At 36.1% G+C, this 15,527-nt stretch overlaps 1 protein-coding gene across 1 annotated transcript; it reads left to right on the top strand.

Moving 5' to 3' along the window:
- Nucleotides 1-5,777: 5,777 nt before the first annotated feature.
- On the top strand, nucleotides 5,778-14,858 carry LOC147412212 (polyadenylate-binding protein-interacting protein 4-like). Its single transcript, XM_086457695.1, has 16 exons — nucleotides 5,778-6,124; nucleotides 6,689-6,740; nucleotides 7,947-8,145; nucleotides 8,212-8,370; nucleotides 8,953-9,089; nucleotides 9,199-9,389; nucleotides 11,131-11,308; nucleotides 11,401-11,562; nucleotides 11,884-11,975; nucleotides 12,151-12,223; nucleotides 12,350-12,383; nucleotides 12,574-12,902; nucleotides 13,015-13,161; nucleotides 13,920-14,021; nucleotides 14,122-14,184; nucleotides 14,486-14,858. Exons 3-16 carry the CDS (start codon nucleotides 8,079-8,081, stop codon nucleotides 14,504-14,506), a joined length of 1,755 nt encoding a protein of 584 aa, XP_086313821.1. The 5' UTR covers nucleotides 5,778-6,124; nucleotides 6,689-6,740; nucleotides 7,947-8,078; the 3' UTR covers nucleotides 14,507-14,858.
- Nucleotides 14,859-15,527: the final 669 nt, after the last annotated feature.

Below are 15,527 nucleotides of genomic sequence, written 5' to 3'. Positions count from 1 at the left end.
TGAAAAATTCTAATTTTTTGCATACATCTTTAAAATACTTGAAAATAGATCTTCAAAACTCGATTGATATGCCAAAAAATCAAACTTTTGGTATGAAAAATAGTGAATTTGAATGGGTTAAGGCAATATCGACATTACAATAGTGAGAAATGTCTAGAGTGAGGTTAATGAATTGTTTTGAAAAGAAGAATTACTAAATGAATTATTTTGATAATCCGCCAAAGTTAATGACTAAATTAAAAGAAAAATTAGCGTCAAGGACTTTTAAGTAATTTTTCTTGTTAAATGTTTTTATTTATTTAGTGTTTCCTTGAAAATAAGTATCTAGAGGTATTTTAATAATAAAAATTAAAAAAGGTCATGTTGGAGTAACATTGAAATGTACATAGATTCTGACATTCTCATGTGGTGGTGCACACATAATTATAGATGCTTCAATAGTATCTCAATGAAAAGCATCTATGATAATGTGTGGACCACCATATTAAAATGTACAATCGATGTACATTTTAATCTTACTTCAACATTATCCTTAAAAAAATTTAAGGGCAATTTTAATAGAAAAATATATTTCCAAGATGTTTTTAATGCACCTTGATCTTAAGTACAATGCGTATTTCCTCTTTCGGTTGTGTTGGAGTGACCTCAAGCTGGGACCTCATCCCACTTCTTGATGGGAAGTGGATGGAAATCATAGATGTTTTTTCACTCGTCTCTTAATGAAAAGCATCTACACTTCTCATACACTTTGACATCAAGAAGTGGGATATGAGGTTCCAGTCCGAGGTGATCACTTCGGCATTATTCTTCCTCTTTGGGGCTATAGATTATCTCAGCACGTTTGCAAGTGCAGCCATATGTTTGATCTTTAACAGATGGCTCTCTGGGTTGGCCACGTGGATGGGTATTTTTATTTGGGTCCCTATCCGTGGCCAACAGTTTGGCAAACATTTTGACAAACACTTTTTCAAAACATGGGTTAGAGGTCTTGGAATGGGCTGATTTTTGGTGAGGATGATCTCTACGGTGAGGAGATCATCCTCACCAAAAATCAGCTCATTCCAAAACTTCTAGCCCCATTTTACAGGTTGAAAAATCGTGAACCGTCCATTTTTTGTAAATCATTTTTAATGAGGTTAGAAGTTTTGGAATGGGCTGATTTTTAGTGATGATGATCTCCTCACCATAGAGATCATCCTCACCAAAAATCAGCCCATTCCAAGACCTCTAACCCATGTTTTGAAAAATGTGTTTGCCAAAATGTTTGCCAAACTGTTGGCCATTGAACGCTACTCTTTTTATTTTTATACAAACACGTGTTGCAATCTAAGGGAGTAGTATCAATCTTGTAGTAGAAACTGCCCAGCAAAGAAAGTGGGAATCATCATGGAGAGTGTCCACGTCAACAGACACGAGGGAATGAACATTTTTTTCCAAACGAAGAACCATCCCCCAACATGTATATCGTTTCAAGTCATCCATGATCAAGACCGTTCACATAACCCACTCATACAGTTGATTGATCTACATCCTTGAATTTGGGACCCTCCATTACAATGTGTTCAATCCACTAATCATCCAACCAATCTCCACCAATTATCTAGCAAAAGGTATTATCCTATCGAACGGTCATAATTGAATGGATTGCCCACCACTTGAAATTGTCCTGTCGGTGCTTACTAGTTGTCAATGAATAAGGAGTAACAAACAATCTCTGGGCCTAAAAATGGCTGAGAGCTGTGTCATTTATGAAATATTAGGAAAAAAAGAAATTATCTTTTTTTCTTTTTTTTTTCTCTTTCTCGATCAGTCTTCTTCTTCTTTTCTTTAAAAGCGTATTTAGAGCATCTCCAACGCAATCTCAGCTCCCAACACTCTACGACTGAGAAGTGCTCTGGAGTGTAGCTACAGAGAACTATCCTCTCACTTCAATTTAAAATTACCAAATTATGTTTCCATTTAATACACCAAGTAGAAAGTAATATAAAGTACCTTCATCACCATCGGCCCCCAATAGAATTGGAAGCATGCGTCCAAATACCCTCCATAATTCTTATCAATCTTCATTCAAACATGGGCCCCTTATTTACTCTAATGGGCCCACCTTTATAACACGCCCTCTGCTAAGATCTTATAACACACTCCATCAAACATCCAATCAACGTCGGACACGTCATCTATCCAACACCTCTTAATAGTAGTTTTAGGATCAATGGACCACCTTTTGTTGGCCATTTAATATAATTCTATTGATCTTCAAAAAGCAAACAAGACATTAGTTATAAACTTATATAATATAATGTGAAATGTCGGTAGTTAGATAAGTACACATAATCTCTAATTAGAGAGGCATGTTTCTCACCAACCATGCTAGGGGATCTAGCAATCCGATACGCCACTCCAGCTAACCCGAAATTCTTATCCATACCACTTTTGCTACTGTCCCATTGTAGTACTATCCCAGGGGTTTCAATTGGGTCCGCTGGTTTGTTAGTATTTTTTTTTTATGTAAAAAGTAACTAAAAATAATAAGATTACTTTATTTTTGAATTAAAAAAAAAAAAAATTGGAAATATTAAACGACTGCCAATGATTTTGACTAAAGCCTTAATTTAGTTTTTTATAAATCTGAAAATCAACTCCAAAATGATCCAAGCCCATTAGTATTGGACTTGGACTTATCTAACTTAGGCACGATAGGTGAAAGTAAAACAAGCCCAATCATTTTACAGCCGTTAGTCCGGGCCGGTTAAACCACCCCACCACACAAGCACAAGCGCAATTCAGTAGGACCATTTGCACTCATGTTCACATGTGTATAAAGCAAGGAAACAAGAGGAGTCAACTTAAGCAATTGTTACATCACTCGGATTTTCATATAATATTCTCCATCCCACGTGCGGTAGGGCCCATATATTTCCAGTCCACAAAAGGAGATTTTCATCTTTTATCTACAGTTAAGTTTTGATGATGACTGACATAATATAATTAAGCGATGTAGGGTCACTTTTTAAAACCATATTGGTGGTACAAGTGACGGATCTCATTCGATTGAATTTGAAACCTAATATTAAGATCCGATAAGAGCTTGAGCCTAAGATTGTCAAATTAGTTTTGGGTTAAAATTGATTATAACCCATCTGATTCCTCATAGATCCGATTCATTTATCCTTAAGAGTGGGCCTTGGGCCCAGTAATCAACGTCTACAACAGCAACCCTACAGTGGCATGTGAATCCCTCCTTGTCCACACTTGTCGCAGACATGTCCAGACACGTGCGGGTTCACTCCTTCTCCTCTTCCCCAGCATCAACGTCATTATTAAAGTTTTCAGCTTTAACAATCCAACTGTCTCTCAAATTGTTCTATCTATACATACCTATGTACGATGGTCTTCTCGATTCTAGATGGGAAGGGATACTGTAATATCTTATATAGGATAATAACCGTCTAGTAAAGCAAGCTTCATAAAAATACCAAGTGAAAACAAAGTCGATTATATATATATATCAGATTTACAATCCACAATACTAAGTCATTACTGGAGCTAGTTTGAATGGAAAAAAAAAGAAGAAGAAAACTTTAAGTGTCCAGACAGCTTTTATTAAAGAAGGTTTAGAATGGTTTGAAACGGAAAGAGGCAAAGAGGAAAAAAAGATTCCTTTGGTGATCCCGATGAGGGTGTGAACGTCGTAATCATAGTGCACACAAGTCCTTTTTTTTTTTTTTTTCTGACAACGATCGAATCACCTTTAATTGTTCCATCTCGAGGAGGAGTGGGGGTGGTCGCGCGCGTGACTTATCACGTGTATCGCATGTATCTCATTGATGGTTGTAGGCCCACTTCCCTGGGATAGGGAGATCCATTTCTTGTGTGTACGGTCCATGTTGGATTGGAATGGGCATTAACTATGGTTGTTAATAGTGTTTTCAGATGTCCAGCCATTGTTCAAAAAATTTATTAGGGGAGACAATGGATCTGGATCCATCCAGGACCAATGTAATTTGGATCGGATTAGAACCCAACCCAATAAGAATTGGATTGAATTTCTATTGGATCTATATCCAATCTGATAACAATTTGATCGATCCGAATCGAATTGGATCAAATCCAATTTGTCATACAAAATAGGATTCAAAATCAATCCAATAAGAACTTGACCCAATTCAAATTCAATCTGATAACAATTCGATCAGGTCCAGATTGAATCATAGAGTCACCGTAAACTGACGTGCTAAAAGATACGTGGGTATGTGCACATGCCATGTCAACCGCGTTCACCGTATATGTTTTAGTGAGTAAGTTAATCATTAGTTTTGAATCAAATCCAATTTGGTGTACACAATATAGATGAACTTTGTGCATTTCAAAAAGGTTGGGACCCGTTAACACGTGAAAAATGACTCATGGAAAAAACACACAATCCCAACAATGTAAACATAAGATCCAAAGATTGAGATTTGTCCTTGAAATAAGTATCCTCAAGATTTGTGTTATTTGCATACATATAATTTCTGATTTTTGGATTTTATGTTTGCACGGAGATCATGTGTTTTCTCATGAGTCACCGGAGTCCGACTCATATATATAATATAATTTTCATGCTTTCAACTATTCATTAAGATCGAGGTCCTATTTGGATTAGGTATATTGGAACTGTTAGGTTATCCAGTTGAATCTTTATTGGATCGTAACTCATTGTTCCAAATCCAAAGTTATTGGATTGGGATTGGTTTTCTCATCAAATCCAATTCTTTGACAGTCCCATTGTTTAGCATCATGGGCTGCTGGAGCCCATATATTAGTCCAGAAGCAAAGCATCCTTGCTCATCCCAACCAAGCAAAGCATTGGTGCAAATGCATGTGCCACCTACTAGTACCAGTCCAATCAATTTATTTGACTTGTCCATGGACAGCATTATAAGGTTGCATGGATCAACAAAGTATAATGTATAGCTTGGGCTGGCAGACTCTTTATTTGGGCCACGCAGACTGTCATGTTGTCCAAATAACAACTTAGTCCTCTACAATTCATGGTCAAAGTCAGGTTTGATTTTTCTTAACAAATGTAAGATTTTGAAACTATAAAGCTATTAAATTCTCAATTTAAATCAAACAATCAAAAAGTATTTTTAATTTTTTTCTTTGAACTCATAAAATTTTATGTTTTACACCAAAGGGTATCCATAATATACAAAAAGGTTCAGATTTGGTAATTATTCGTCTAAGTTTCAAGTTAGTTAATTTGGAAAAAAAATGGGAAAAGTTTTTTCTAAAAAAGTCAGGAAATAATCCAATGTTTTTTTTACCCAAACTCATAATCTTCAACCTCCATTAAAATCCTATTTTGTTTTCGTGATTTGAATATTGATAAAGAATTATTATTTTTAGGGTGAAGGGTAGAAATGTTCCAACATTCTACAATTAATCGATAAATCGGGTTTAATTAGTTAATAAATTTTTTGGGAGAATTTTACGAATTTTGTGATTATGCTGACATCTGATCATGTTTTAGGGTGCAATATGAATCAATCAATATAGATTGGTGGTTCATACGTTACTAAGATTATTATCATGTGGCCCTGAATTTACAGAGCATAAATTTAGAGACACCAACTTTTACTAACGCCACACCAACTGTGTGCAATTAGTAAAGGAATTGGCGTGGCATTAGTAAAAGTTAGTGTGGCAATAGTATCTCTCTAAATTTATTATGAAGGAAAATCTTATATTAATATCTAATTTTTCCAATTTATTAACTTCTCTCACATCCATCACCCTTTGAATTTTCGAAATTTCCTTTCAGTCGCTTTCTTTCCTCCAAGCACCTAAATTCCGACATCGCTGATTCAACTCTCGGTGTCATTCATTTTGGCCCCCCTTCTTATCGTAGTATATGCCCTAACCCCCTCCCATCCCTAATCCCTATTTTAATTGTTTCGAGCCCCTAATCGATCCTACTCTCCTCAATTCTCAGAGGAACTTTGTGATTCGTCTTCCTTGCTTTGTTTTATATAATTTTGTTCTTGGAATCCTTAAAAACCGTAGGCTAGTGATCTTTCTCTCTCGATTTCTCTATTTATCCGTGGAGAAGAAGAGAAAATAGAGTTGTCGAAGTTGATTGGTAAGGATCTATTTGAGGCATCGCTTTTCTGCATAATTTATTTGATTTGTTCTCCCATTTTTCTCTTAATTATTTATTTATTAATCTTTTTTGGTCTCTAGCTTCTGACACCTATTTTTTTATGGAGTTTTTATTTTTGGTTTGATCTGCATTGGTGCTAGTTGTTCTTGCTGTACAGTAATAGTCAAGCTTAAACCAGCTTCGACTTTATTGGTTTCACTGGTCCGATTACTTTTCGGAGTTTTTGAATCTGATTTTACACTCTTTGGGTTAATTGGTGCAATTTTTTTATTATTTGTATATTGGGTTTCTATGCTGCATACTGATATAAGCAAGTCTGCGAGGGATTTGCGCTACCTGAATGTCTATAATTTTAATTATTTCATCGAAAGGAATTGAAGGAACATTTCGATTGCCATTTTTGCACCAAAATAGTATATTTCAAGAGTTTTTATGCTTAAAAAAACAGCCTTTTCTCCCCTTTGCCCCAAATGACAATCTAAACTCACCTTTTTTACGATATTTAACTAAAAGAAATCTATTAATTTTTCTTTATGATTGCAGATAGATTGGTTCGACTTTGGAGAAGCTTCTGCCTGCAATTTAAATAAAAAAGGTAGCATTTTTTTTTTTTTTTGACACTTGGCAAACTAACTTGGTGATATTATATGATTCCTTGAGTGATGAGCAGGCCTTCCTGGCACATAGTATGTTATAAGCATTTGTGAAGATGTTAGATTGCATTCTAAATTATTGAAAAAGGAAAACTCCCCTTTTGATTGAACACCTGATTTGGACATTGCTATACTAGATGATGTTCATGTTATGTATATAAACCAACTACAAGTTATTTAGTCCTAAAATTTAATTAATCAACATGGGTACATGATTCATTGTGAAGTATTCAGGTAAATATAGAAGTCTAGGACGCCATGCGCCTCCTTGCCATTGTTCTTGTGCTAAAAACAGTTGGTCATAATTCACTTCGTTGATGTGGTTCTTCCCTAAGGCCGTTTTCCTTCCTTAATCCCTATTTTCTCTTATTCTCCACGGATAAATAGAGAGATCTAGAGAGAAAGCTCACTTGAGCAACACGTTGAGGCTATGAGCTGCATCTGAAGTTCAAAACCTAGGATGGAACTGTAAGCCCTGACGTGAGGGGTGCATTTGGGATCTCAGAAGGATGGTTTAGCAAGCAATGGAATTTCATGGAAGGTTCATAAGCATGCTTTTGGCTCTGTTTTGATTGGGTGTAGGTGTTGGATTTTTTTTTTTTCCTTTTAATTTTCTTTTATGACATTCTCCTCATATTATTGGTGAGGTTGAATCACTTCTTGCTAAATTTTAGGATTTTTCCTCTTCTCTGAGGTCCTTGTGAAATCTGTGTAACCCTTATCAAGCATTATTTTTGCCCCTTTGCATTTTCTCTTCATTATATATATATATATATATATTGCTTATCGTGGGTATCCCCACCCTTTGGGTGAGACTAATCCCACAGTCACACACACCACCCCCTCGGAATGTCCTACATGCAATGACGGTCAACCGGACCTTAGAGGGTGGCCCCAAGGAATTCATTGTTTCGTGGGGTTTCAAACACTTGACCTACCCTTCCTGAGGAGCCTATCAAGGCTTGGCTTGCCACTAGGCCAACCCCTTGTGAAAAGCGTGTAGCCTTTTGTTTATGGAAATTAGCGTTTATCAGCATGCTTCTTTTCTCACTATTGAGGGTAGTGTTGCATTATCATGTCAGAACATTATCAGGTTTTCCACCTTTTATTTTCTTGTGATTGATATTGCATCTGAATTATATTTGTAGACCAGGAGTGCCATAATTATTTGAACTGGTCCTCATTTGGGTTAGAAGTTACTGTCGAGAATGAGTACTCAACAAGTTGTACAACCCAGGCCTTCTTCTAATTGATTTGGCCATAGAAAAGTTGAAAGGGAGATGGGGACTCGGCTGGACAGTAAGTTGCAGTCTGGGAAGTCGAGCCTTGGCAGTTATAGGAATGCAGGTAAAAGTTGCTTGTCTGAATTTGTTATTTTATTAGCTTGTTCCTTCTAAAGGCTCCTTGGTTCAGGTGCACTGAATAGTGGCAAAGTCGGAGATGCAAGTCCGTCAAGTGATCGGCTAATATATATGACAACATGTCTTATTGGACATTATGTGGAAGTTCAAGTGAAAAATGGATCTATGTTCTCTGGAATATTTCATGCAATGAATGCTGAAAAAGATTTTGGTATGTGTCACTTCGTTTGAATGAATTTTTTCATGGATCATGATTTTGCATTTGAATTCTAAGGATTTATGAATTTGTTTGTTCTCAACTTTCAAGGTTTGTCAATTAATCGTTCTTTGCTGTTATCCAATAATACCTGGTTTGGAACATGTTGTTAGGAATAGGGACCCAGTGGGGGATCCTCTCCAATAAGATATCAGATAGGCTCCCCAATCCAATAATGACCTGATCCGATAGTATATGAGCGAGTATTATATTTTATAAATATCATTTGTTTTATATGCATTATGTTTAGTGGTTTGGATCAAGTCTAGACCCCACTTGACTGTTCTGAATGGATTAGGAAAAAAAATGGAGATCTGATATGGGCCCCATTCGCATAAAGGGTGTGATCCAATAAGCCATTGAATCAGCTATGGTCCCAATCCTGTTAATTGTTTCTGAACCAACCCTACCTAGTTCGACCTGATCTTCACATGATCCATTGACAACTCTACGCCTTCCTTTTTTGTAAGTGCAATGAAAGTTCTCCTATATATCAACCGTTTGTGTTCTGAATATTACGTTCCTTGTTAACTGCAGGAATTATTTTGAAAATGGCTCGGTTAACCAAGGATGGTACCATTAGAGGACAAAAGCTTGTTTCTAGTACTGTTAGCAAGCCTCCTTCAAGGACTTTAATCATACCTTCTAAAGAACTTGTGCAAGTTATTGCAAAGGTTCTGGTGCATTTTATATCTAAATTTAAATGAAAGTATCTGAGGCATTTGGTGATTTTATTTGAGATTTGATCATTAGTGCTCTCATTATGTTTTTTAATTGGGCCAGGGTGTGTCTGTGACTGGGGATGAGTTGACAAATAGTGTTCACCATGATACACGTCAGGATATTATGATAGACTCCTACATATCGCTGTCCCATTTTGCAGAGGTGGAGAGAGAATTGGGACGTTGGACTCCCGATGGTGATGATCCCCAGTGTCCTGAATTGGAGAACGTTTTTGATGGCACCAAGAATAGGTTTGCCATATCAACTTTTTGGGATTTGATTAGGTTCATTACCAGACATTTCTTGTGGTCTCATAGTAATCTTTTCTGCATCCCTGTTGGACCTCATATAAACGGTTGTTAATTTTTGTATTCTATACTTCTCATTTTTCTTACCTAGCTAGAATAGCTTTTTTATCAAGGCTGTTTTCTTTATTTTTGATATTCATTTTCTTATTGAATTTTGTGTGTGGTGTAAGTGTGAAGGTGGGGTTTTGATCCGAGGTCTGTGGTATTACCACACAGACTTTGTCACCTCACTGAGATAGCACTTTCCACTCACATCATATTTTACATGTTGGTCATACCTTTAGAATGATTCTACTAAAGTTTTACTCTTGGATTACCTAGAAGTATCTGAAAGATGTTGGAGCAATTAATCCTCACATTTTTCTTTGGTGTGTTTAATGAGTGGAGAGTATATAATGCATGGAGACATGATTTTTCCTGAGAAGCTTTCTGAAGTATGCTTAGCTCCTGTTTGAATCTTTTTTGAGGCCGACTGATTACTGTAATTGAAGATTTTACATGGAGCAAACTTTGGTTATCTTGGGTCTACTATACGTACATATGGAGTGATTGAGGAAGATGTCCATAGAATTAAAGCTAAATATTAAAGTGGAGGTATACTTTTGGACTGTTATGTGATAGACGTGTACCAATCAAATTAAAAGGAAAATTTTATAAGATGGTAGTAAGACCAGCTATGCTTTAAGGAGCAATCTTGGATGGCCAAGAAGCATCAAATTAATAAATTGAGCATGGCAAAGGTGAGGATGTTGAGATGGATGAGTGGAAAGACTAGGAAACATAAATTATGAATGAATGCATTTGGAAAATGTAGGAGTAGCTCCAATGGCGATAAACTAAAAAAATTAAAAATAAAATTTGACTGAGATGGTGTGGGCATGTTCAACAAAGGCTGATTACAGCCCCAATTAGAAGAATATCCAAGTTGAAGAGTGAGAGGAAGACCCAAAAGAACATGGATTGAGATCGGCGAAAGTAGATATGAACTCACTTTCAAAAACAAAAGAGTTGGCTTTGGACCGAGTGGAATGGAGGAATAGGATCCGTCAAGCTATTTTTAAATGATATAGTGGTCGGAAAGTGTTCTTTGTCGTTCTTACTAGAACGCTTTGAAACTATCAATTTTGCTTAAGGCACGGGTAATTAGGTTATGAACTGTCCGCCCAACCTTTGGCTGATTAAAGCAAACATGTTAATGTTTGAAAATATGTGAAAATGCCAGTATATGGTAAATTAATGGTACTCGACACCTATTGATAATCTCTGAGAATAATCCCCGACTCCCTGGGATAACTGAACGAATCCCTTGCTTGTGATCAAGGCTGCTGTATCTTTTATAATTGTTAAGTTTCTCACCTATTTTATGTGTGAAATATACCTAATGAATCTTACCTTTTTATTTGACAGAATTAGACCTACAAGTTTGATTTTATGTTTTGGCTTCTTTATAGTGGGTTACATGTATTTTTATGTGTGGTCCAAATTAATGAACACCATCAGCGTTGGGTAATAAGTGCGCCAAGAACGGTTAATAATTTTCAGTTTAATAAATCTTCACTCCTTTTACTTCTTAGTTTTAAGTAATCTCAAATTTAAAAATGTCTGTGGTTCCACACCTTTTTTGTTTAGTTTTTCTGTCACTCCATCTTATATTTGACTGAGACCTGTACATATTATTTTTTAGGAAATGGGATCAGTTTGAAACTAATGAAGCATTATTTGGAGTAAAAAGCACCTTTAATGAGGAACTCTATACGACAAAACTTGAGAGGGGTCCTCAAATGAGGGAACGGGAAAGGGAAGCATCAAGAATAGCAAGAGAAATTGAAGGCGAGGAAACTCAAGATCTTCATTTATCTGAGGTGTTATTCCTTAGCGTTTGTGTTTTTATCTTCTTTGTCAAGCTTTTGTTTGATTTATTTTCTAATGGTATCTGACATGACTTGATTTATAGGAACGAGGCCTTCACTTTCATGAAGAGTTTGATATTGACGAGGAGACCAGATACTCATCGGTATTTAGGGGCCTTGATGATGGTGGATACGAAGAAAATGAGGACATATTGTTGGATTCTCATAATACTGAAACCTTTGGATCCTCAAGCTCTTCATTAATGGTAGTCCCTTGACCATCATGTTCTTTCTATGAATTCTTTAATATATTGGTTGCAGAAATGCGTATTATCATAAAGTCTATCTAAATATTACACTCTTAACTGCATAGATTATGGTTTGTGTTGGAATGTTAAATTGTTCCTAGTGAATTTCATGTGTGCATGGTCTATTGTTGATTGCGAACTTGCGATAAACCTGCAATCATATTTATATTGTAATGCGTCAAGCACTAAAATGACAAACAAAGTCGCATGCATGCATTCATGCGTGCCTGCCTGCCCATATAGATAATATTCCATGTTCTTTTTGTTTGTGCTTTGCAGGATGAAACACAATTTTCTAAACTAAATTCCGGAACAGATCCCTACAACTCTGGTTCTAATGATCATGCTATACAATTGGTCAGAGAGAACAGGTTTCTAGATATGCTCCTTTTGTTTTAATTTTTAGTTGATTGTACTTTATTTCATTTTATTCAAGACTAAGTTTTGAAATGGAGTGCTGGTTGTTTATAAGTTTTGCTTTCATGAAGAAAAATTATTAAATAATTTTTCAAAAGAAACCCTAAATTTGACATTTTGAAATTTTAGGATGAATGAAAACCCATTCACAGAACAGCACAGGGGGAAGAATTGTACAAAGGAGTTTACAGAAAGAAAAACAGTGAGTGAGATTTTCATTATTATTTTGGAGTTGTTATTGTCGCAAATTTACTTATTATTTGATTAATCTAAGCTTGGATTCTTATGATATCTTTTGAACACAAATTCCTTATCTTTCTGAATGCAGGTCAGTGAGGAGGCTCAAACATCAAAAATTGAGGGTGAGCAGGAACTATTTCTTTATTTGTTCCATGCTTCAGGCCATATATGTTTGTGTTTTATGGACTTTTGATGGGTTATTATATGGAGAGAGATTGGAATTTTTTTTTTCTAGTTCGGTATAGATTCATTTGATGATAATGATATGTATCAATGTGATTTTCTGTGGGAAAATGCTCTCACTTGATGTAGATATAGAGTCACGACATCTCATGAAGAAAGCTCTCTCCAACAAAGAGGGATTATCTCCCAGTGCCACAGCATACTCGCCATCATCTTATGTTTCCTCCAAGGATCAAGATCACCTCAATTCTTTAGGTGAATCATCAGATGGTGCAGGATCTGGGAAAGCAGATGAGGCAATCCAACCTATCAAACCTTGCAGACAACTTGGCAGTTCTACATCATCCATTTCAGATTGTAATGGTGGTGCCTCAGCTTCTAGTTGTCCTGGTTTGTCACCATGCTCATCCATTGGTTCTTTATCTTCAGAAAAATCAACATTGAATCCTTACGCTAAGGTAATACTTATTCTATCATATTATATAATGTTCTCGTGCTAGCTCCAGCTGTCTCATTGATGTGTGACTAATACGTTTTGTCCTACTTTGTTTCTATGAAATTTTGATCCAGGAATTTAAGTTCAATCCCAATGCAAAGAGTTTCACTCCATCTCAAACACCTTTGAGGCCTCCTTCCCCAGTATCTGATGGTTCTTATTATCTCCCCTCTAATGTATCTGCTGTCCCACATATGCATGGCCTACCAGTGGGCATTGGGGTGAGCTCTTAGTATTATATTTGTATTTCTATATTATTATTTTTTTAAAATTCCCATTTTTAGGTTCAAATTTTTAGATAAAAAAAGTTCTAATTTCGTCTGTGTTCATACTATCATTATTCATCTCTCTTGAGTGACTTATTTCAAACCTCACAATGGCATGTACTATCCTCTGATCTCATATTCATAATGAAAATCTCACAAATGGTAAATCATTTCCCAAAACAGCCCCATTCTTAATATGTTCATCAAATCATAACATCTGAGAATAATGATGATTTGAAGTTTAAAAATCTGGACCACCAAGTAAATTGTTGCTTTAGGTGGAATTTTTATATGGTTTCTAATGGAACTTAGATGATTTATTTTGATGAACATATTAGGGGACAATTCACCATTTGGTTGGATTGTCTGACATGATTTCTATCTGGCCCCACCCCCATGTACAGGAGTAGAAAATTAGTATAGATTTACCCTAGCTCAATTTAATCAGTTTTATTGCTATTATGAAGGTGCCAACTTAGCTAAGTTGGTAAAGGCATGTGGAGGGTTGATCCCTCGACCTAGGTTCAAACCCCAGTATTGAACCCACTTTCACGTTGACAATTAACCACCTTGCGTGCCTAGCAAAAAAAAAAAAAGGGTTTTATTCCTATTATTACTGTAATGATTATTATTAAGATACTCATTGTGAATGGTATCTATTTTTAGTTCTATTTTATATTCCGATTAATAGCTATATTCCATGATTTCTGCAGTTTGGACCCTCATATGTTGGTCCCCACCAGCCTGTTACTTACAATACACATGCTGCTCCAATCCAATCACCACAGGCATATTTCCATCCAAATGGACCTCTGGTATGCCCTTCACACATTTGGAAATTTACTAATACATGTCAAGGTTGAAATATCCCTTAAATTCTGAAAGTGACCACACTTATATCCATCTAAATTGCAGTATGGGCAGCAGATGATTCTAGGCCATCCCAGGCAAGTTATGTACATGCCAAGCTATCCCCCTGTAAGATAAACAGTTCCCTTATTTGTTTTTGTATCCCAGAATTCATTTGTTTATTTCCTATTTGGACCAAAAAAATTCTGCTTCTGTGAAAAAAAGTTGGTTGGGATCTTACTTCAATGAAAGTTTCCTCACTATCTTGTTAGATACCCAAAACTTACTAGGATAATCAAGATTCACAATCAGCATAAAGTAGATTTGACTATTCGCATCATTAACAATGCTTTTCTTCTATGTTTCATTTCCTATGACCAATGCTTGGTTCTTCTTACCCTTACCCCTCCATTCATTCTTGCATCAACAGGAAATGCCATACAAAGGATAAATTCTAATTCACAGGCTGACTGCCCACCTTCAGTCCCAAAATGGTTCTAAGGTGCTTGTAAATAAGATACTTCTGACGGACTGGACCACTCAAAATAATTTTTCATGGGAAGAAGTCCGTGTTTGATTGATGGTTCGGTAACTCTGAGCTCACTCAGTCTGTTCCGTCATTGAAGATTCAATAATTCTAGAGCACTCTCTGGAGTCACAGGAACTTGTGTCAGTAGATCATCACTGTATTTGTAAAATTTGAGTACCACTGTCTTACTTAACGTGACTTGGATGTCTCTGTTTGATTCACCATGTACAACTTTTTCTTTTATAATGTTATCACGAAATTAATTTGGGATCAACCCCGGAGCTAAAGTCTATATTCTCTGATGGAACAACTCTGTTCCAATTCTTACTTTTTGGGATAATTTCTAATCTTTGGTGACATGTAGATTTGATATAACAAGCTGAGAATAAAAAATAAATGTATATATAAAAAAAGACTCGTGCTGGAGTGACCTCAAGATTGGACCTCATATTGCACATCTTGATGTGAAAGTGGATAGGAACCATATATGCTTTTTCACTTGTATCTCGAGGAAATTATCTATGGTTTTCATACACTTTCACATCAGGCTGTGCGATGTGAGGTCCAATCGTGAGGTCACTTCAGCATTATTCATCAAATATATATATATATATATATTACATCAAAAGGCCACATTGACCTATCAGATACTTTAATCAAATTGTAACCCTCGGTATTCATTTTCAAAGAGATGCTTCATTAAATGAATGATGAAAAAAGAATATTAAGTGATGACAACTCTTTCTTTTTTTCTTTTTTTTTTTTAAACTGAGGGAGTAACCCGTCTACACTCTCATGTAAAAGTGACAGACTAATCTCCCTTGGGGGCCCCACATGACAAATCCCATAGGAGTTTTAAGGGGATGAACCCAAACCCATTTAAGTGCCACACAAGGTGGTGGGCAGGGGATTCAAAGACAAGGCCTGGGGAGCACACCCAGTC

This window comes from Akebia trifoliata, chromosome 1 (assembly GCF_017979445.1).
Source record: "Akebia trifoliata isolate Shusen 1 chromosome 1, ASM1797944v1, whole genome shotgun sequence".
Taxonomy (NCBI): Eukaryota; Viridiplantae; Streptophyta; class Magnoliopsida; order Ranunculales; family Lardizabalaceae; genus Akebia; species Akebia trifoliata.
The sequence above is the reverse complement of the archived record's forward strand: the minus strand, read 5'-3'. Positions and strand labels throughout refer to the sequence as shown.